General features: G+C 39.2%; 1 protein-coding gene across 1 annotated transcript in view; it reads right to left on the reverse strand.

Annotated features, from left to right (window-relative positions):
• Window positions 1-21,305, reverse strand: part of DNHD1 (dynein heavy chain domain 1) — a 418,274-nt gene that overhangs the window by 116,112 nt on the left and 280,857 nt on the right. The window contains exons 4-5 of the mRNA XM_044072761.1: window positions 11,120-11,323; window positions 10,826-10,936 (exon numbers count right to left, since the gene is read on the reverse strand). Coding sequence (XP_043928696.1) covers window positions 10,826-10,936; window positions 11,120-11,323 — 315 coding nt within the window. The remainder of the gene's footprint in view (window positions 1-10,825; window positions 10,937-11,119; window positions 11,324-21,305) is intronic.

Consider the following 21,305-nt stretch of genomic DNA (forward strand, 5'->3'; position numbering starts at 1 on the left):
CAGTGAGGAGCCAGTCATCTATGGAAATCTCTCAGAATCCTAGTAGTCTCAAGTGACCTGCTATCACTGCCATACATTTGGTAAACAGCCTGGGGGATGTTGTGAGAACAAAGGGCAGGGCTCTGAACTGATAGTGACTGGCCCCCAGCCCCCAGCCAAAAGTGCAAGTATCTTTGAGAAAGTACACATCCTGAAGACTGATGGAGCACATACAACTGTCCTTTTACAGAAACGGAAGAATGGACTGTGACCATTTGGAACTTTGAGTTCTTTACAAATTGATTCAGTTTGCTGAGGTCCAGAATTGTTTTCAGGTCCTCGGTTTTCTTTGGCACTAAAAAAAATCTTGAGTAGGTTCTGAATCCTTTCTGGTCTGGTGGGACCTCCTAGATGACTCTTTTGTCTAGCAGTTTCTGAATTTCTAGAGCTGTTGTCTCCCTCTGACTGGGTGAAACAACAGGGATGCTTCTTCTTTTATTGGGGGGAATTTGTGAGAATGATATGAAATGACCTCTGGATATGATTCTCAGTACCCAAGTATCTTTTGTGATTCATGCCCAGGCATCTGGGTGCAGAGACAAGCACTGCCCAACTGCCTCCAGAGATGAGCAGTCAGGCAACCTTTCAGGAGTGCTGAAAGGGTTTATCTGAGAATGAGTCTCAGAAACCCTGATTTTGCAGGCCTCCTCTGCCGGGAGGATGGTATAGGATCATGGGATCATATGAAGTTACTAGGCTACTGGCCCTAAGGTCCTTATAAGCCTAGCCAAGAGTTTAGCCCATGTTTAGACAAGTCAGCACCCCAAGCCCCTGTCCAGCAGAGACACAAGTGGAATCCCAGGGGTGTATTTTCTGTTTCCCATCCAGTTATCCAGGTTGCACTTGAAAAGGGATAATGAGGTACTCTGCTTGATATGGACAGGGAGTCTATTCCACAGATGGGGAAGTCTCTGGGACACAAATCTGTCCACCAACAAGTCCTATTGATGTCACAGACCAGGTTTAGGCTGTGCGTGCGGGTTACTCGAGTAGAGCTTGACTTGCTGATATGCAGCAGTCCTGTCAAGGTGGGGTCTGAGATTGCTTTGTATGCCAAACAGAGATCACCTCCGAGGAGTCTGTATGAAACTGAGCAGAGGGACAGGACTTTTAGCCTATATGTGTAGGGTAGATGTTTGAGGCCCTGGTTTCTTCTGATGAGGAACCTTTGTGGTCTCCAGCTGCTGCATGTGCTTTGCAAGGTACATGCCGAAGGTGGTGTTGTACTCAATAATGGGCCTTATAATGGAAGAATATGGGGATGTTATGACCTCCTTATCTCTGGATGAGAAACCCTTACTTATGAGGTGGGCCATGTAGAAAACATGGTTGTCAAAAGTCAGGTTGCTATCAACCTGGGTGCCCAAATCCCTCATGACTGATTGCGTGCTTAGGATGTTGTCAATAATGGGATAACGTGGGTTTGTCACTCTCCCTAAAGGGGGACGATAATCTAGTAAATACAGCCAAGCCAGAACCAAGGTCAGATCTGAGACCCATCAGTTGAAGAACGAATGAAAAGGACAACATCAGATCTTTGCTTTTGACCAACATATGTCTAAGGCAGAAAGGAAATCATTCTTTGTTGCTCAACTTTTAAGGGCATGGCATCTTGGTCCAAGAAGGACATTATTCAGCCTTCATCAGATGTATCATTGAGTACAACACCTCCTTCGATATGTACCTGACCAGGGACATGCAATAAGTGAACATCCACAGAGGTTCCTCACATAAGATTACAGTGTGTAAACATGTCATATGCAGATCCTTAAAGCCCTATCTCTATGCTACTCCCTGCAGACTGTTGACAGGCAATCTGGTATGTGTTTCAGAGAATTCCCCTCCTCAGGAAAAGACTTCCCATCCATACAAAGCAGAATTCTTCCCCAACCCTATTCAAGCGTAAACTGGACCAGTGTATGGGAAATCAGAAATGCACACCAGGTCCAGCACCTATGGTTCTAATGGACAGATGCAGCATGTAAATCATACTGAGACTTACATATACCCTTTAAAATAACCTCTAATGTTCAGAAAACAAGCAGGATACATCTGGGATGAAAGGCTACACTTATAAAGGCCTCAATGATCATTAGCCTAGTATACACCTATGAAACTATGAACCTAAGAGTATCATATCCCTAAGAAGGTAGTAGACAAAGGCACAAACTTGCTGAAGTGCTTTTTAAATCTCTATGAGTTAGCACAGAGAATGGTGTCTGGTTCTCTAACTATGTGACTTTATACTTGCTTGGATGGCTGACAGGTAAATGAGGCCAGGTGTGATGAATGTCTGTGGACTGCTTTATTTCAGTGGCATTTGTCTACAATATGAAGTGTAGATTACTGAGTTTTCTCATCTCTGACAACCCATGTCGCATACTTATGCAAGTGGCCTATCCGAGGAGGTAAGTTGTGATTCTGTACAGCTAAAAGCTGCTCTGTCTCTTTTTCAAAAATATACTGAATACATGATTGACATCTACCATTTTCTTCCTAGGGAACACACTAAGACTTTTTGAGGATCTCTGCACAGCACTGGTTACCTCTGCAAGAGCCCACTGAACAGCACCAGCACCTGTGTGCAAAAGAGAACAAGAAAATGCCTTAGTTGGCAGTAATGGGTTCAGACTGATTTTATTTTACCAAAATGAATGGAGTCAATGTACAGAAAGTGGTCTAGCAGGACGCTTAAGGCTGATCAAGCTTAATGAATTTTAAGTAGCATTGTCTTCGAGAAGAAAACTTTTTCTGAGACCCATCTGAAATCCATCCCTTCATAACCCCCCTTTTCTTAATTTTGCACATGGGGTCAGGCTGTAACATCAAAACAGTGGCCATCACTGACAGTCAATGTTCACAGCACTTGGTGTCTATGTTTCTTTAAGTTAAGCTCCCTCTAAAAAGAACATTCACTGCAAGGAATTTGAAATCAAAGATAATATAGCTGTGTAAGTAAACTTGCCATCACAGAAGATGTTCAAATGTTCACTGCTGCAGTAGCCTTAGCTATATGGGTTATATCCTGCCAAGGATGTAACAGCCAGTCAGCTTCCAAAGCTTCAGGGTACCTTCCATATGCCCAAGCTGTCAGACAGGTGGATTAGAGCTGGCTAAATGGCAAGCTTGGAGCAAAGCCTTTCAGGGCTTTCTTGCCAACAGAAAGAGGGAGGCTGAGCCCTGAAAGGACAATGCTAGAAAGAACAAAAAGTAAATAACTGCACCCTGGCATAAAAAAACACACCAAAAACAAGGGGGTGGAGGGAGAGAGGGAGCAGTTATTGCAGCAGTGATAATCATTTAAACATCTACTGCTATGGTAAGTTTATTTACACAATTGTATTATGTTCATCATACTGATCACTGCTGCAGTAGTCTAGGCTATATGGGCAGATTATCCTAGCTTACTACAATTGCAAGGTGGAAGGAGAAGAGTCCTGGAGCCCCTTGGAGAACAGTCCTTGCAAGCACTAATCTAGACCTAAACAAGGGGTCAAGCTTATAGTGCTTTATAAAAGTATGTACAGAGGACCAAGTTGCTGCTTTTGGAATACATCTAGAATCCAACCCTTTCCAAAATGCCATAGATGAAGCCAAGGCCTTGGTAAAGTGGGCCATGACTCTGCCTGAAATAGTTTTCTTGTGGTGAGTATAACAAAAGGTAATTGTCTTAGACAACCATTTTGAAATAGTCTATTTTGACACAGGTTGTCCCTTCTTTTTTCATTCAAAAGAAATGAGCAATTGCTCAAAAGATCTGAAAGATTTAGCTCTGTCAAGATAGTACCAGATTTGTTTTTGGACATCCAAGGTATGGAGTATCCTTTCTCTCATTTTTTGGTTCAGAAAAGGAAATGGGGAGGTAGTTTGGCTCAAAGTAAAATCAAATACTAGTTTAGGAATAAAAGAAGCTTAGGTCTCTAAGAAACCCTATCCCTTTGGAAAAAGAGATAGGGGTGACTCACCATATGAACTTACAACTCAGATACTCTTCTTGTAGTGGTCAGAGCAATAAGTAAAACTGCTTTCTATGTTAAAAACCATAAATCAGCCATGTTAGCTCTCTAACACAAAAATTACAATCCCAAGGACAGGCAGATGATTTTCTTGGAAGTCTCTTATGCAAAACCCCTTTCAAAAACATTTTGACATGGGAATGCATTAACAGAGAAGGCTTCAAGGGCAGACATGCTGAAACTGCGGATAAATTAACCTTGATAGAGGAGTAAGAAAGGTTATAGGATAGGAAATCACACAAATATTGTAAAACCAAAGAATATTTAACCCTGAATAAGTGCCGGTTATGTTGTTGGCACTAACTAGAAATCTTTTTCCATTTACTAATATGCAGTTTTCTAGTAGCAGGTTTTCTTACCTCCATTAGTACCTCAGGAAACAGATGCTTAAAAGGAATTAAGACCCTAACATCCAGGCAGTCACCTGAAGCTGAGTGGAGTCAGGGTGTATCAAACACCCCTGTTGTTGTGTAAGTAGATCCAGTCTGTGAGAAAGCTTGGGGTAATTGCCCTTGGTCATTTCCAAAAGAATGGAGAACCATGGTTGCCCGGACCAGAAGTGAGTCACCACAATGATCTTGGAGGATTCTTTCTGAATCTTCAGAAGTACCCTGGATATTAGTGGAAATGTTGGAAAAGCATACAGGAACATTCCTTTTCAAGGAAAAGAAAAGGCATCTATTTTCCAAGCCTTCTTGCATGGAGTCCTGGAGCAGAATCTTGCCAGCTGATTGCTCAGAGAGGAGACAAAGAGGTCTACTTAAGGAACTCCACACAGACAAATCAAATCTTGGAAGACCCCCTGATCTAGATTCCATTTGTGAGGGTCTGTCCTTGTCTTGCTCAGCTTGTCTGCCAAACAGTTTTTCTTTGATGGGATGTAGGATGCCTGTAGAATGAGACTGTGCTGTGAATCTATATCCCAAGCTAACATGGGTAGCCTGCCAAGGGGGTATGACCTGGTTCTTCTTTATCCTGTTGATACACCACATGAGTGTGGTATTGTCTGTAACAACTTGAAACTGTCTGAATACCAAATATGATGCAAAGAGTTGAGTGCCTTGATCAGGACAAGTGTCTCTTTTATATTTGTGTGCTTGTGTCTGTCCTTAGTGTCCCACAAACCTTACACTTTTTATCTCTCCTGAAACTACTCCCCAAGCAAAGTCTGAGGTATCTGTGATGACTGCTGCTTTGGAACTAGAACAGAGAAGGGAAGACCTGGACTTGGGAATATCTGTTGTCTCCACCAAGTAACTTCTCTTCTGACAAACCCAAACATTAGGGTATGAAAAGACAAAGGTTGGTGCTGGGACCAAAGAGACTTCAGATACCCCTGTACCTTTCTTATGTGCAATATTGATAGCGGTATCATGAGAATCATAGAAGCCACAAGACAAAAAATCCTTAAGTATTACCTAACAGTGACTGCAGTCTGAGTGGAAAACCTTAGAAATATATATTGATATAGATCTACTTTTTTCCTTTGGAAGAAAAGTTCTTTGAACTGTGGTGTTTGCTTGACATTCTAGAAACACAATCCCATGAGAATGAGTCAAGAAACACTTTGGAATGTTCTCTTGGAATCCTATCTTGTGTAAGTGATCTCTCACCCAAGAGAGTGATTCCTGACACTTTGAAAAAAGACCCTACAAAGATAAGCAAATTGTCAAAATATGGAAAAAAAATATCAATTCCCTGTAGCCTGCAATCAACTATAACTAGAACTTGACATTTTATGAACACTCTTGGTGCAGTGGATAATCAAAATGGTAAGGCAGAGAACTGATAATGTGATCCAGATACACAAAACCTTAAGAAGTATTATTTCTTTTACCAGAAAAGTGTGCAAGAAGGATCAGTAATCTGAATTAAACCCTGAGCCAGACCTAGTAAATTACTCCTGTCTAAGGACATTTGAGGAGGTGGAATAGACATAGGCTTAGTTTCCTACTTCTCATTGACAGGAAGAGTGGAGCAACAGTGTTATTAGTGGCAGTAACAGCTTCCATAGAGATGGGCACAGCAGTCTGACAAAATGAGGATGCATTCCCTTTTCTCTCTCCAAGGACCAACATGAATGGATCTCACTTGCCACTGTGGTGACCCCAACAGCTGCAGTGGATGTGGCTAACCCTTGGTCTATAGTGACTGTGGGTGCTATGCCAGAGAGATTCAGGGTAAAAGAGGAGTAGTCTGAGGTACAACAAATGACATCAGTCACCCACCTGCTGCTGAGGCAAATTTCTAGCCTACTGTGGCAAAGGCTGTTTGATTAATACTTTCTTTTTGTGGCTGGAAGAAAGACCAACTGTGGGACAGACAGATTGTTCCACAGTCAAGACAAAAATATGGGCTCTTTCCCAGGAAAAACAAGCAGCAAATGCCAAAAAAATAAAAAGTCACTTTTTTCCCAAGCAAACACATTTAAAAGCACTTTAAAACACTATGCCAGCCCCCAAAAGTAGAACAAACACAAATTCTCCACATAAAAATGTTTTCAATTACTTAAATCAACTTTTAAACTGAGAGGAAAAAGAGTGTTTCTGTTTAAAGTTTTTCTATAAAGGGAATGTATCTGCCTAGCAAAGGAACAGCACAAGCCAAACGTCGATCCTCAAAAGCCTCAGAGGAGTGTACTCTTTGGAGGCAATAAAGCTCTGAAGGTCTTGCCTCCCAAACTTATCTTTTAGTCAGTTCAGCTTTATCTGACTGACAGGTTTGGCTCATCAAAGGTACCCTAAAGCTTTGGAAGCTGGTCAGCTGTTATATCCTTGGCAGGATAACCCCTATAGCTAAGCCTACTGCAGCAGTCATCAATATGATGAACATCCTTCATTTCTACCATCTGTGTTGCATCCCATCTAAGAAAATATTCCTTAGCATTAGAGCTTTTCCAGATTTAGAAACAGCCCTGAAATATGTTGCAGCCTTCTACACTAAATTAAAATATTAATGTGCGTTTCCTTTCATAGTCAATAAATATAGCAGCCTCTAATTCCTGAGGACCAGTGCAGCGAGAAATGGATCAGATGTCTGCTAAAATGCAATATCTGAAGCTCTAGGAGTAAAGGTTTCAAGGTCTAACCCAAATACTTGTGGACTGATATGTGGAGAAGGATTTTTTTTCCTATCATTAAGTCTCCACTTCTTTAGTCTACATAACTTTGACAAGAAGATAGACTGTCCAAAAACTGTCTCCTGTTATAGAAATTACTTTGCAAAAATGTAGGTTGTTGGGAAAGTACAGGAAGTTGAGCAGGGTTCACTTCCCAAACAAGCCTTGCTCCAGCATCCAGTAAGGGAGCATTCTTATTCTGAAGAATAGATCTTGAAGTACAATTACCTGTCCTTTCCAGATTACCAATGCCTCCATCAGTTTTATGTTCATTTTCTTTAAGTGTACCCTGGGATTCATTAATGTCTACATTAAGTGTAAACCATTCTGAATGAAGAGATAATGTCAGTATAACTCACACCTTTTTCTTCCTAATTTTAATTTTCCTATTGATTTTCTTGCAGTCTTAAATATTGAAGAGGATTCATAAATGTTACCACAAAGAATACACTGCATGTACACTTAACATAATCTTTCCGCATGACTAGAAAACAAAACAAATGCGGTGGGGATGTTCCTGAATACAGATCATGTATACTTAGTACACTTACTGTAGACATTAAAGAATCTGGCCCTAGTCTTCCTAACTAAGAAGGAGTATGAAAACAAACATCTTGCAATTTCTTTAGTTCTACAGAAGGTATTTTTAATCTTTCTGTCAAAACTGTTTTTTGAAAAAGTTCATTATATACAATTTTTAATATTATCTTTCTCCAAGAACAAATGCTGTAGAAGGGTAGCCATGGAGGAGCTTGATAGCCACAAAAGCACTTGATGGTAACTTTTTCAGGGGACTTCATTTATCTACAGGAAAAAAGTCTGTACTTACAGTTAGCAGGTAGGATAAAGAAAATCCATTTATATAGACGGCAGATGGACACACACCTCTTTTTGATTAACAATAATATTATGTTAATCAGAACATTTTTTGTTCAGGTAAAAAAATATACGGAAAGCATATGGGTTGTTCTCATTTATAATTAGCCCACTCTCAAACAGCCATGGGTATAGATTGCAATTCCATATATATATATATATATATATATATATATATATATATATATATATATATATATATATATATAGTTCCCCTTCACAATATCGAATAAAAGGAAGATCGAAATGCATAAGCTCGAAACCAGAATCTCAAACTTCCATTCATTCAAAATTGTGAATGGGAAGTTTAGGGTTAGAAAAAAAAGAGTTCAGTTACCTTTTGAAGGGGGCTAGGTCCCCCTGCACACTTGCAGCTGTCATCTAAGAGCTGCGTGACCACACTATAGCGGAGGACTGGGAAATCTTCTGTTCTGCACTTATGCATATAGCGTGGAATGGGAGATTTCCCTTTCCTTCGCGGTAGTGCGATCTCGGAGTAAGAATATTTAAGTGGGGGGGGTGCAGGAGGGTGGAGCCCCTCTGCAAAAACATTAGAAATGTGTTATTTTTTTATTTCCCCTTCACATTTTTGAGTTTCTATAAACTCGAGATTCTGGTTTCGGGGTTATGAATTTCGAGTTTATAGGAATTTGATCTTGTTAAAGGGAATCGTATATATGTGTATATATATATATATATATATATATATATATATATATATATATATATATATATATATATATATATATATAAGGTAGAACCATATATATAGGTCTACTTTGATTTATCGAAATTACACTTACCTGACTTCAACGAAACCTTTAAAGAGTGAAACCACAAAGCACTAAAAATTGTCACTAGGAAATGAACCAGTTGGCCACTAGAGTGATCTTTGCCTTCTTGGTATATTTAGTGAGGAGGTGGTGGGCACAGCCCCCCACGTGGGTGAGTTTAATTTGTGTCTGTTTCATTATTTTGCTCTGGTGGCCAAGTGGTTTGTTTCCAGTTGAAAAATGCCACTGCTTTGTGGTTTTGTTTTTTAAAGGTTTTGTTGAAGTCGTCTCAGCGAAAACAGATTTGGGTAAGTGTAATTTCGATAAATGAAAGTAGACCCACATATATGATCTCATAGTGAAATGATCCTTGTGACATACATCTTCATAAAACCATCTCTGATGCCAAGTATGAGATGGCAGCTTTCTGTCCCCTTTAGAGCTAAGAAGAGGTGCAAGCAGAATGCCTGCCCTAATTCTAAAGGCAATACCACCTCTATGGACATTTAAAGGAGTACTTTCTGGGCCTGTCTCAAGAAAGCTGCAGAGACTGCAGGGTCCCTGAGTGGAACTCTATCTTAAGGATTACATTACAGCTCTTAGATGTGGTCATCTATTGCCTATGTAGAACCCAACAGGTCTTTGTTAAAGCTGAGACAAATTCAGGTTACTACCTCTCCTCACTAGCAGCCATAGATAATAGTTAGGAGTGAGGCTACCGGATAAGGGATTCATCCTCCTTAGATAGTTAGCTGACACTAGTGAAGTAAGAAGCCTGCACTAGGTACCATTCTGGTATTATGGCAATTCCCTAAGACTACACTCCTGCACATAAAATAACAGGTCCCATCAGACCTTAAAATAGCTGCCTGGTGACATGGCCCTGAACCATCAACCCAGGTCAAGGAGGTCCTGTGTGACCCTCTTCATTCTAGGACATCAAACTATGTGGAACCCAGGGGAAGAATGAATAGAAGAGTACTTGGTCCAAAGCTCAGCCACTGAGAGCTGGTAAAGGGAATCTATGGACCAATTAATGGCAGCAGCCAGGAGATGGGGATTATCTACATAAGGGGAAGAACTCACTCAAGATGGCTGGTGGTGGTGCATTTTTTGTGACTTCCTAGTAATCCTCAAAAGTGGAAAATGGTTATTAACTTAAGTCCTCACAAGTCAAGGGTGAGGATGCATTGTATGGAGACTAGTATACCATCTAGGAACAGATGTAGTTCCAAGATTGTGTGATGGCTATTTGCCCTCTGATTCTTTGGCTCCTTAATGGTTTTCCAGTAAAGTTTGATGCCATATGATGGACTATCTTTCCAATTCCTATGCAAGTCATTCTTAACTACCAACATTCTTGAAGTAGGAAAGTAGGCCTGCAGCTTCTTGCCTTTCAGTCTTTTGGCAGACAGGATGAATCAGTGGCATTTAAGATGGTGCTTTATACGGTGCTCCTCTTCCAAGAGACTGTGACAGTGTCATTATAGGTCCTGGCTAATGTTGGTGTGATCACATGAACACTTTGATGGCTTAGGTGCTTTAGGTACTGAAAGTGTGACTTTCATGATGAATTTCAGGATTAATATCTTCACTATGGAAGGAAGTAGAAACAGAAATGAAGAGTTAAGTATATTATCTTAAAGTGGCACATAACCTCAGAAGATATACAGGGAGATGTGCATGTACTCTCTCTATAAACAAGAACAAAAAAGAAAAACTGCCATGTTACACCAGAAGGAGGTACAATCCCAACCACAGATTCATTGAGAAGGGCCCTTTATTATAGATCAAAAGACTGTAAGCTTCATCTTAATGTCATGAAACCTTAAAATATTTTTCTTTTAAAGGCTGAACTCTTAAAACAAATTGCATTGAGAATATTTTCCTCAAAATTCAAATTTAAGTACATTAAAACTGAAGTGCCTACTGAATACAAAGGAAAACAATATACAATATTACTATAATAGCTCAAATTTAATTACTGGAAGGTAAAAACATACCGGGACACCTGAAGCAAAGCAACACCAAAATGTGGAACTGCGGGCAGAAGGTGGTTCCGTAAATAATTCTTTTGCTTCCAGAACTTTAGCAATTTCACATTCTTCCACCAGCTAAAAAGTAACAATAAGAATTAATTAATATGATAGACAATATAGCTCACCTATTAACACATTTTAACCTTATTACAGGTGTGCTAGTTTGGTCTGGAATGGAGATGATGTATGTCTAACCTCAAATATAAATTAAAATAGAAAAAAAATAGAAAAATGTACTTAAAGTAAGAAGTCACTTACCGAGAAAAAACTTTCCTCACCAAGAAGTATTTAAAAAATGGAATTCCATGAATAGTTTTCCATATCACTGCCTCGCGATGCCACTCCCCTAGGCTAAGAACATCTGAACTCTGGTCTGGGTAAACATGCAGGACACCAAAAGGGGAAAAGACATAGTGCTCTGGGTTCACTTTGCTCTTGGGAACAACTACAAGATCATATGGCCTACACAAAAGAAAGGAAAAACCAATACATGAAATAAAAATTATTAGACTGTATCAATGGCATGTTTACTACTTCTCTCTCATTACTGCAAAATATTAGTTATTAGATGGTGTCAATGACATATATAGTACTTCTCCCTAATTATCATAAACATTGGCTCTAGATGATTGTCACTGTTGAAGTGACACCCTGACTCCATGTGTAAAAATAGGAAAAGGGGTTGTGGATAGAAGGATTACTGTGCCATTCTGGAAATGGGGGTGTAATACTGACCAAGAAGCAGAACTGGAAGTACACATATAGAAAACTTTACATTTATTTGAAAACTGGTTTCTGGAGCAATTGTAACTATCCAAGGATCACTTGACATGATGAAAGACAAATCAATATATATATATACAAAAAAAGCCAAAAGAAAGTAGTTTCATGACACAACAATTCTCCTTAGTCATACAGTTTGCATTTCATTTTGTAAAATCCGGTTTCATTTAAAAGTATTCACTTGAAAGAAAGTTACTGTTTGTCGTTTTTGCATTTAAGTTACCTGTAACACATTGCATTTAAGTTACCTGGCACTTGCTCACTAAAGCAACTATATAAGTCAGCACTAAAAAAATTAAAAGCACTACACCCTCACAAACTCCCCTTGAGTACCTTGTTCCCCATTGGCCCTTTTTTCAATTATAAAGGAATTCCCAATACTATTCTAGCATGTCCAAAGGTCAGTTGCCAATCTCCTCTCCGGTCCAGCTGGTGAATCTGGGAATCTTGAGGCAATGTTACAACTGCCTCATGTACACAGACAACCCTCTCCTCCTCCCAACAAATTCCAACACATGTGAGAGATGCAACCATATAGCCAAACTGGAGGCTAAGCTCTCTCAACTCAGTACTGGCGTAACCAGTCAGGAAGAGAAGGAAACCACACTCACTACAATTCCAGTCTCACATAGACCTACCACGACAGCAAACCAAAGACATAAACACACAAAAACATACTCGGAGGCTCTAAATAAAAATCTGCCTAAGCAGCAGACACCTCCAAAGCAGACACCCAAGCAACCGCTACCCCAAAACAAAACACGTGCAACACATAGCTCACAAAGCCAGTGTGCCGAACAGTCACAGCCCTTAAGGCTAAACAACACACCTGATACACTTGTAATTGGTGATTCTATAGTCAGGCACACTGACATCCCGCTCACCAGGCTGAACAAGGAGAAGGTCACGGTGAGCTGCCTGTCGGGCGCTAGGATCTGCCACATAACACAAGCACTCAGGTCACTCCAAGGCAAGTACAAATATGACTCAGTCATTGCCCATGCTGGTGTGAATGACCTGAGACGTACCTCCCTGGACTACATGAAAAGAGACATAGAGGAGCTCTCTGAGCATGTAGCCCAGGCCGGTATGACCCTGACCTTGAGTAGCATCTTACCTCACCAAGAATGATGCCACAATATGAAGACAAGATGATCAATTTCAACAACTGGCTTAAGTATTGGTGTCATTCAAAGGGGATCCAATGCCTGTCAGCCTGGGATGACATGCTCAACAAGCCACGATGCTTTGCTAGGGACGGCTTGTACCTGTCATCCCTGGGCTTTCGAATATTGGCAAAGGCTCTTGCTACCCCCATAGTGCCTTTCTTAGGCAAGGCTCAAAAGACAAACCCACCTCCATAGGTTTCACAAGGGATAAGGAACTAAGAGTAATGCTACTCAACGCCAGAAGTCTAAACCTCAAGATGCACGCACTCGAAACTCTCCTTAGCATGGAGAACATCGATATCTGTGCAGTAACAGAAATCTGGTTCAAGTCTCCCGAGAGCACCCCAGCACTACCAGGTTATACCTCATACCATGCTTTTCGGCCCCAAAACTTGGACTGAACCACAAAAGGAGGGGGAGTATCAATATTCGTCAAAGATACCCACACATCCAGGTTGGTGGCACAGCACGAAGCATCAGAGACTATCCATGTGCAACTAACAGTGGGTAAAACTGCCTTCCAGTTTATAGCCAGCTACAGACCACCCTCCCAAACCTAGGAACCCCACTCGGCCTTCCTGAGAACACTGGAAAATATGAAGGTCTCTCCAACTACTTCAACTACCCAAATATACACTGGGAGCATTACTCTAGCTCCAACACCCTAGCCCAAAGGTTCCTAGAATTTATAAACTCAAATGCTATGGAACAACTTGTTACCACTCCCACAAAAGGGGAAAACATACTGGACCTGATCATCACCAACATGGGGACTTTATGCTCCAGACCAGAAGCGTATCCCTCACTAGTAAGATGAGACCATAAACTAATCTCACTGGATATTCACATCCTGACCCCACCCCCTGCCCAGAAAACCACAGTGAAAAACTTCTCTAAAGCAAATTTCACACTCCTCAAAACCGAGGTGGAATCCTTCAAAGCCCCCGGGCCTGTGGAAAATATGGCCCAGACCGCAGAATCCTTTATAAACACATTCTATGAACACCTTCAGGAATGCATGGATCATTCAATCCCAAATAAAACCAAGACCCAATCCTCCAAAGGCAGACGTCCTGTCTGGTGGACCCCAGCCATAAATAAAACTATACAATAGAAGGAGGAAGCTACTACATGATAGAGCAAAATCCAAAAAAGGGAAGGCATCTCTGATCAGTATTAGCAAAAAACTACGGGCACTCATAAAATCGTCTAAGGCCAGCTTCGAGAGAAAAATTGCACAGGACACTACGGATAATCACAAGGCTTTCTTTAGTTATGTTAGTAACCTGGGTGGGAATTCCCAGATATGCTCAGATTTAGCCCAAAATGACAAAAAATACACCGAACCCACAGACATTGCCAACATGCTAGCTGACAGGTTCAGCGCAAACTTCTCCCCCCCTCCCCACCAAAAGGGCAAATATCTATCCCAGCAGAGTGCTGCCCCCCTGACATCTCAGACGCTCAGGTAAGAGCCGCCCTCTCCAAAGCAAAAAACACAGCATCAACGGGACCAGACGGTGTCCCGGGTTGCGTCCTACATGAACTCCAAGAAGAGCTAAACCCAAACATAAAACTACTGTTCAATCTCAGCCTTACTACAGGATATGTACCCAAAGAGTGGCGTACAGCAACAGTGGTCCCTCTCCACAAAGGTGGTGCCTCAACGGATCCTGAAAACTATCGCCCCATAAGCCTGACTAGCTTGGTCTGCAAAGCTATGGAAAGGATCATCATGGACCTCATAAATAAAGATATTGGGGACCTACAGACACTGGATCCTACCCAGTTTGGCTTTGTTAAGGGCAGATCCTGCCTCTTAAACCTGGTCAATTTCTTTGAAACAGTCACCAAGGCCATTGACGAGAGGAAGATGGTCCACACAGCCTACCTGGACCTCGCAAAAGCCTTTGATACAATACCCCACTCGGGCATTATAGATAAGCTCACCAGCTTAAATATAAACCCCTATGTCACTAGATGGGTTGCAAACTGGCTCAAAGACAGAACCCACATGGTTAGAATTGCTGGAGCCATGTCAGACTCCAAACCAGTTACAAGTGGTGTCCCACAAGGCTCAGTCCTGGGACCTCTCTTGTTTGGTATATATTTCTCGGCGGTACAGGCCAACACAGAAGGACTGTGGCTGACCAAGTTCGCAGATAACTGCAAATTGGGCGCCATAATTGACTCTCCAGCCGACACAAGCATCCTCCAAAAGGTCCTCATAGAAACAGACAACTGGTGCCACAGCCATGGCCTCAAGCTAGACGCCAAAAAGTGTATAGTCATCCCCTTTGGCAAAAACAAAGTGCCCACAAATTACCACATAGGTGGTAATCCATTAAGTACAGAAGAAGTAATTAGGGACCTGGGGACCCAAGTTGATAGCAATCTCTCATTTAACAACCACGTGGCCAAAGTGGTTAGAAAAACATTTTATATAGCCCACCTAATCATGAAGGGATTCACATCTAGATCAGGGGAGGTCATCGTGCCTCTTTACTCATCCCTTATCAGGCCCATAATTGAGTACAATGCCCCTTTTGGGATGTACCTTACCAGACACCTGCAGCAACTGGAAAGACCCCAAAAGTACCTCACCAAGAGGATCAAAGGGCTCAAACAGATGCCATATGCTGCCCAGTTAAAGAAACTCCAGCTCTACTCAGTGGCATACCACCTGCTCAGAGGTGATCTGTGCCTGACGTATAAAGCCATGTCCAACCTGGAATTAATGGACATGCTGCACCTCAGAAAATCCAAATCCCATCGAGCCATGCGCTCGAGGGACTTGAACTTCAGCACTGAAATAAATAGGACATGCTGGAGGGACAGATTCATAACCCAGAGGCTCCCTTCACTCTGGAATAAAATCCCAGTCCAGGTTAGGCAGAGTCCCTCATTGACTCTCTTCAAGAGGAATCTTGATGAGTGGATGGGAGATCGTAGGTTTACCCCGGGTATCACTTCTGTGTCACTGTTAGACAGAGGCACAGTATACTAACCTCGAAAAAGGGCATAGCAGAATTAATTTAAAATGGGTGGCAAAAGCCAAACACACTCTGTCTAGGCTTATAAATATTTATTGGTTTATTTATATGTATGTATATATATATATATATCTTTTCTTTAAATAGTGATTTACTTGATTGATTTAATATTTAATTGATATGATTAATTGTGCAAGATGTATATTTATACTGGTTTGTATTTTATTCCATATTCCATGTGAAAAGGCGAAGGTACGAGGTACCAATCCAAAAAAAATTATATATCAGTGTGTGCTGCTTCTTTCGTTTTTTGTAGGCTTATAAATGCCCTGGGGCAGATAGCCTAGTATGAACCTATGAACCTACAGTATTCTCTTTGTGTAAGTCTAGAAATATAGCCATATTTAAGCAGATTTACATTTTGCATGCAGTTTCAGTGAACACACTTTCAAACGGTGAAAATAACCTTAAGTCAAGAATACTCATATGAAACAGAATGTGCTGTATATTGACTACAAACAGATCTTGTTTAGATGGTATGAGGCTTAGGAACCAATGTTAAAGAGGTGTGTAGAAATTTACAGGGTTTTGGTATTATCAGGAAGTACTTCAGACACAGTTAGTTAGTTTGGACTGATAATGCAGAAAGTCATTGCATTGCAGTCCTTAGAAGGTTGGTACAGAGACTCAAGAATGAGTAGAGAAGTCAGGTCAAATATTAAGCATTCCAGAATATTAATTATATTATTCAGTAGAAAAGGAGCATGCGTGCAGAAGCTACATATATGATAATTCTGTCTATTTCAGTTTATCAGCACTGTTATTGGCTACATTAAGATTTGACATTCTGAGTACAGAATTTACAGACAGTATAATGAATGCAGAAGCTACAGACATTATAATACAATCTATTTCAGTTTATCATCACTGTTATTGGAGACAGTAATATTTGATTCAGATATTATTGACATCTACCTCCACTGTACATAATAAAACATTCTCAACCAAACTACAGTATGCAGACTTTTATTCTGAAAGGTAAAAGAAGATTTGACTTATAAAGGAAAGACTGGCACCTGTTTAGCACAGTTCTGGGTAATTAAAATATCAAGACATTCATTCCAGTCTCATTCCAGTTTCTTTCAGCTATTTCCAGTTTATTCCAGCATTCTACAGTCATTTCAATTCTTACAATAGTGAGTCACAATCGATGGGGGAACAATATTTATAGTTAAAGTTAAGTCCCAAAACCCTACAGCAACTTTGCAAATTTACAATGTGTATTTTAAAGAGCAGCAGAGTTTCAGAAAATCTACAGCAAAGTCTCAAAGAACGTTAGACTCTCCAAGATACCAGTGTAAAGGACATTATGCAGTTAACAGCAACATATCAGAAAAATTCATCTCAAAAGCAGACGACAGACTTTCAAGTTTCCAGTGTGACATCACAGAGCCAAGGGAATCCTTACAAAAGGGAGTTTTAAAAATTTGCCAAATATCTGGCTACCTTCTTAATATAATTTCAACTTTCCTTATGTGAACATTAATTTTTATTACAATGCATTTTCTAGCTAAATATGACAGTAAATCTTAGAAAAATTTAAATACATCAGTAAATGTAAAGTTTATAAATACGTCAAGAAGTACTTCTACAGTAAAGGCACCAGTAAATGTGTGGTTTAAAGTTAAAAGTTGGGTAAAGCAGTCTAAAAAATCTGTCTTCCAGACATGTTCATTTAAATTTCAATGTTATTAGTTCAGGAATGTTAAATCTTTCTAGATGCAAAAGGGTGAAAATACAGAAGCACACTGTAAGGAGTGAGGTAACGGACAGACTTTCTTATGACTCGCAGTATGATTCAGTTTCTAACATTAGTAAGGTTTCAGACTTAAATACAAATTCTAGTTTACAGTCTTCAGAAATCAATGTAAATGTTACAGCATGCATAATTCAAAATACAGAAGTAAGTGTCAGTACTGTAAATACACAAGTAAACACAGTCAGTGTACATAACATTCAGATTTGCAGACAAAATACAAAGCAAAAATTTGCAATGTCTCATGTTCATGTTATTTCATATAGTTCAAATATTCAGCATGGAATAAATTCTAGTTTATTGTTTTCAAAACCCATTGTAAATATTGCACTGAGGGTGATAAGAAGGATCAGAGTGCAGCTTTTGATCAGTTTGATAAAGTATACACCCACATAAATGATTCAGACTTCAGGGCAAAATGAAGAAGAAATGCATTCCATAGCTCAAGTCAATGTTAATACTAGTTCTTTGGGCCAAAATAGAGAAGAAACATATACCACAGCTCAAGTCAGTGTTCTTGCTAGTTCTATAAAAAGGATTTTCAGCTTATCTATAAAGGGTGTGACAGTCTAGCATCAAACCAGATTACTAATCTGTCATTGTTTAAGGTTGAGAGAAATGACAATATTTTATTGTTGCAAAAAAGAAATTGTGGAATAATGTACTGATTAATACAAGCACATGACCTATACTACAGGACAGGAATGCAGTCATGTCAGGATTTGATGGGTCAAAGAGTACAGCAGTAAGCAGTTCTGAGTGTAACAGTACCAAACTAAGTATGGACAATGTTATCAGATTTACATGTTGTTTTATATTTCAGTAACAAGATTTTATAGAAAAATAAAATGCTACAAAATGTACATTAGTACACAGACATGGTACTTGTAAGAATTTGTGTGCAGTAGATTGTGCAAATGTACAGAATTTGAAGAATTTGTTATAACAGGAGCTCACAGATTCATGGGTTAAAGATTAAATAAATTCTGGTTCAGTTGCCACAGCTGAAGTGCAGGCAGACAAGTTACTATATTTTTAGAAACAGTATCTTATTCTCAAAAAAGCAAAGATAGACTGGAAAGGACATTCCAATTCAATGCTATGACCCGTAAGAAAAAAAGGTAACAGTTTCAGGATAATACTACATTTAAAATTGGTATACATATTTACCATTCTGGAACCAAATGCTGTGTATGGTACACCAGAAATAACAGTCAAGTTAATTTGCGGAATAAAGCGTTTGCAGTTACAGATCTGGCAAATTAATTTTTTGTGTTATTGTTTTGTTTAGCAGACATTAAGACATTTGAATCATGGTAGTAAAGTGTTGCAATGCATACATAATATCATGATACAGACAAAGACAGAAGAGCATTTACAGGTATTTAATGATGTTTAGCTAGTTTACAGAATGTAGAATTTAAAGTCAACATTACATTTTAAAAGTGGCAGTACAGTCAAAAGTTCAGATCCCATGCAACAAAAGAGTGCAGCATAAATATTATGTGTCAGTAAAGCCACAGGTTCAAATCTCATGTTAGTAAAAGGATACAATATAATTTCACTATGTGAAGAAACTTCACATACTTGTATAAAGGACAGACAAGTAAAGTTCCAGAATCAGATCAGTTCAGTTCTAGTAATAAATGTGTATAGATTTAAATGGTTCAAGATTTTGTATATTTCATGCAGAATGAACCTACATAACTGAGTTATCAGGTTACAGTCCAGCTCAGCGAGCTGAATTAAGGTCAGTACTGTAAGCCATAAAACATTATGGTAAAATCAGTTTAATATTATTAGTGACAGTTTTATACAGTAACAGTTCTTACTATTTATCCAAGACAATTCTAGACAGGAATGGTAAATACTTGCAGCATTCAGTAGTAGCACTGAATAAATGCTTTTGTAAATTACAACCTGAGTTACAGAGTAAATTTAAAAAATTCAACAGTTTTAATTAATTTTATAAATGTGCAGAAGTACAAAAAATGCTGAAAATTAATACAATGTCACATTATCACTTCAGTTTCATTTGAGTTTATGATAGGGAAAAACAATGCCACTGAGGTTTCAGATTGATTTAATAATGAATTACAGCCTTTCCATTTCACTGTAGAACATTATCAGTTCAGTTACGGACTTGTAAGAATTTACTTATTATTTCACTGCGGTGGTGGTGCTGCGGTAGCATTGTCGCCTCACAGATATACGTTGTCCTGTTCGATTCTCAGCTAGAGCATCTTCTGTGTGGAGACATGCGTGAATGGGCATACCTTCATTGAAGGTTGTGCATCAGAGCTGGCAACTCGGCACGTAAAAATCTACTGCCAATCATTAGCGGACCAGAGTTCCGCTGTGGCGACCCCTAACAGGGAAAAGCCGAAAGACACAAGTAGAATAGGTCTATTTCACAATAGTACGTTATCAGACATGGTACTTGTAAGAATTTGTGTGCAGTAGACTTACAAGGGTTAGCAGCATATGTTTATTTCGTGCAAAAAAAAGTAAAGTCAGGGCAACAAGCAATGCTATTGGTTTATAATTATTAAAGCAGCAAATGTTATTTTAAGGTCCTGATATTGCTTTTTTGTGTTATGCAGATACTATTACAAAAATTGGACATCTGAATAATTTCCAGTTTGGTTTTCCAGAATGCAAGTTTTTAAATACAGTAAAGAAAAAGACTGTATCTCTCACACAGCCTTCCACCAGAAATGGGGATGGGGAGGTATTGGAGAGCCTAACTGTACATATGAAAGCACTCTTGGACATTAAGCAACTTTTCCAATACCTCAGCAGTGACAGGGACAGTGCAAAGTAAATCTTAAACTTGGCAAGAGCTGTGGTGCATGAGTCAAGTAGCTACAGAAATTCAAGACCACCAAAGCCAGAAGTGAAGATTTTTGTTTTTTCTTCAATTCTGTAAATATGCAGTAAATATGTTTCGGCCATATAAAGAAAGTATTCCTTAAAGTTAAAATGTCAATAAAACAGATGTGCATTTATCCAGATTAGAGTTAAAGCAAGTATGCAAATGTTTTTGTATTTTCAGACAATTGTATAACAATACTAGTTTTCAGTTTATGTTTTTATCTGTGTTCAAATGATACTGACAGAAAAAAAGGTATTCCTTTACTAATAGTTTATTTTCCAGAATATAACATTTACCAGATTTCAGTTTACAGTTTTATCTGTGTTCAGCTAATACTGGCAGAAAAGGTTGTCCTTTAGTATTTGTTTAGCTAGTTTCCAGAGTATAACATTTATACACAGCTATTTTAGATGTTCAGTATAAATATATATATATATATATATATATATATATATATATATATATATATATCACTTTAGTGTAAATTTCAGCCATGTGTCAGAATATGGCATTCATACTCATGAGTTCAGTATATTACATTTCAGCCAGACTTCAGAAAATAACATTCAAACTCAATTATACACTTCTAAAAGCATTACTAAACAGTTTACAGCATGCAATTACATCAAACTTCATTATTCAGTCACTAGGCTTATTAACATAAGTTATCTGCAGAATAAGTAGTAATAGTTATTTAATATGCTCAAGCCATGGCAGGTCAGGCTTAATTTGTCAATTAAATTACAGAATACAATGCACATTAGACAGAAAGTTAAAAAGACACTGACAGGTCATGCAAAGATATAGA

The sequence above is a fragment of the Protopterus annectens genome, chromosome 5.part1, assembly GCF_019279795.1.
Source record: "Protopterus annectens isolate FY-2018-M chromosome 5.part1, PAN1.0, whole genome shotgun sequence".
Taxonomy (NCBI): domain Eukaryota; kingdom Metazoa; phylum Chordata; order Ceratodontiformes; family Protopteridae; genus Protopterus; species Protopterus annectens.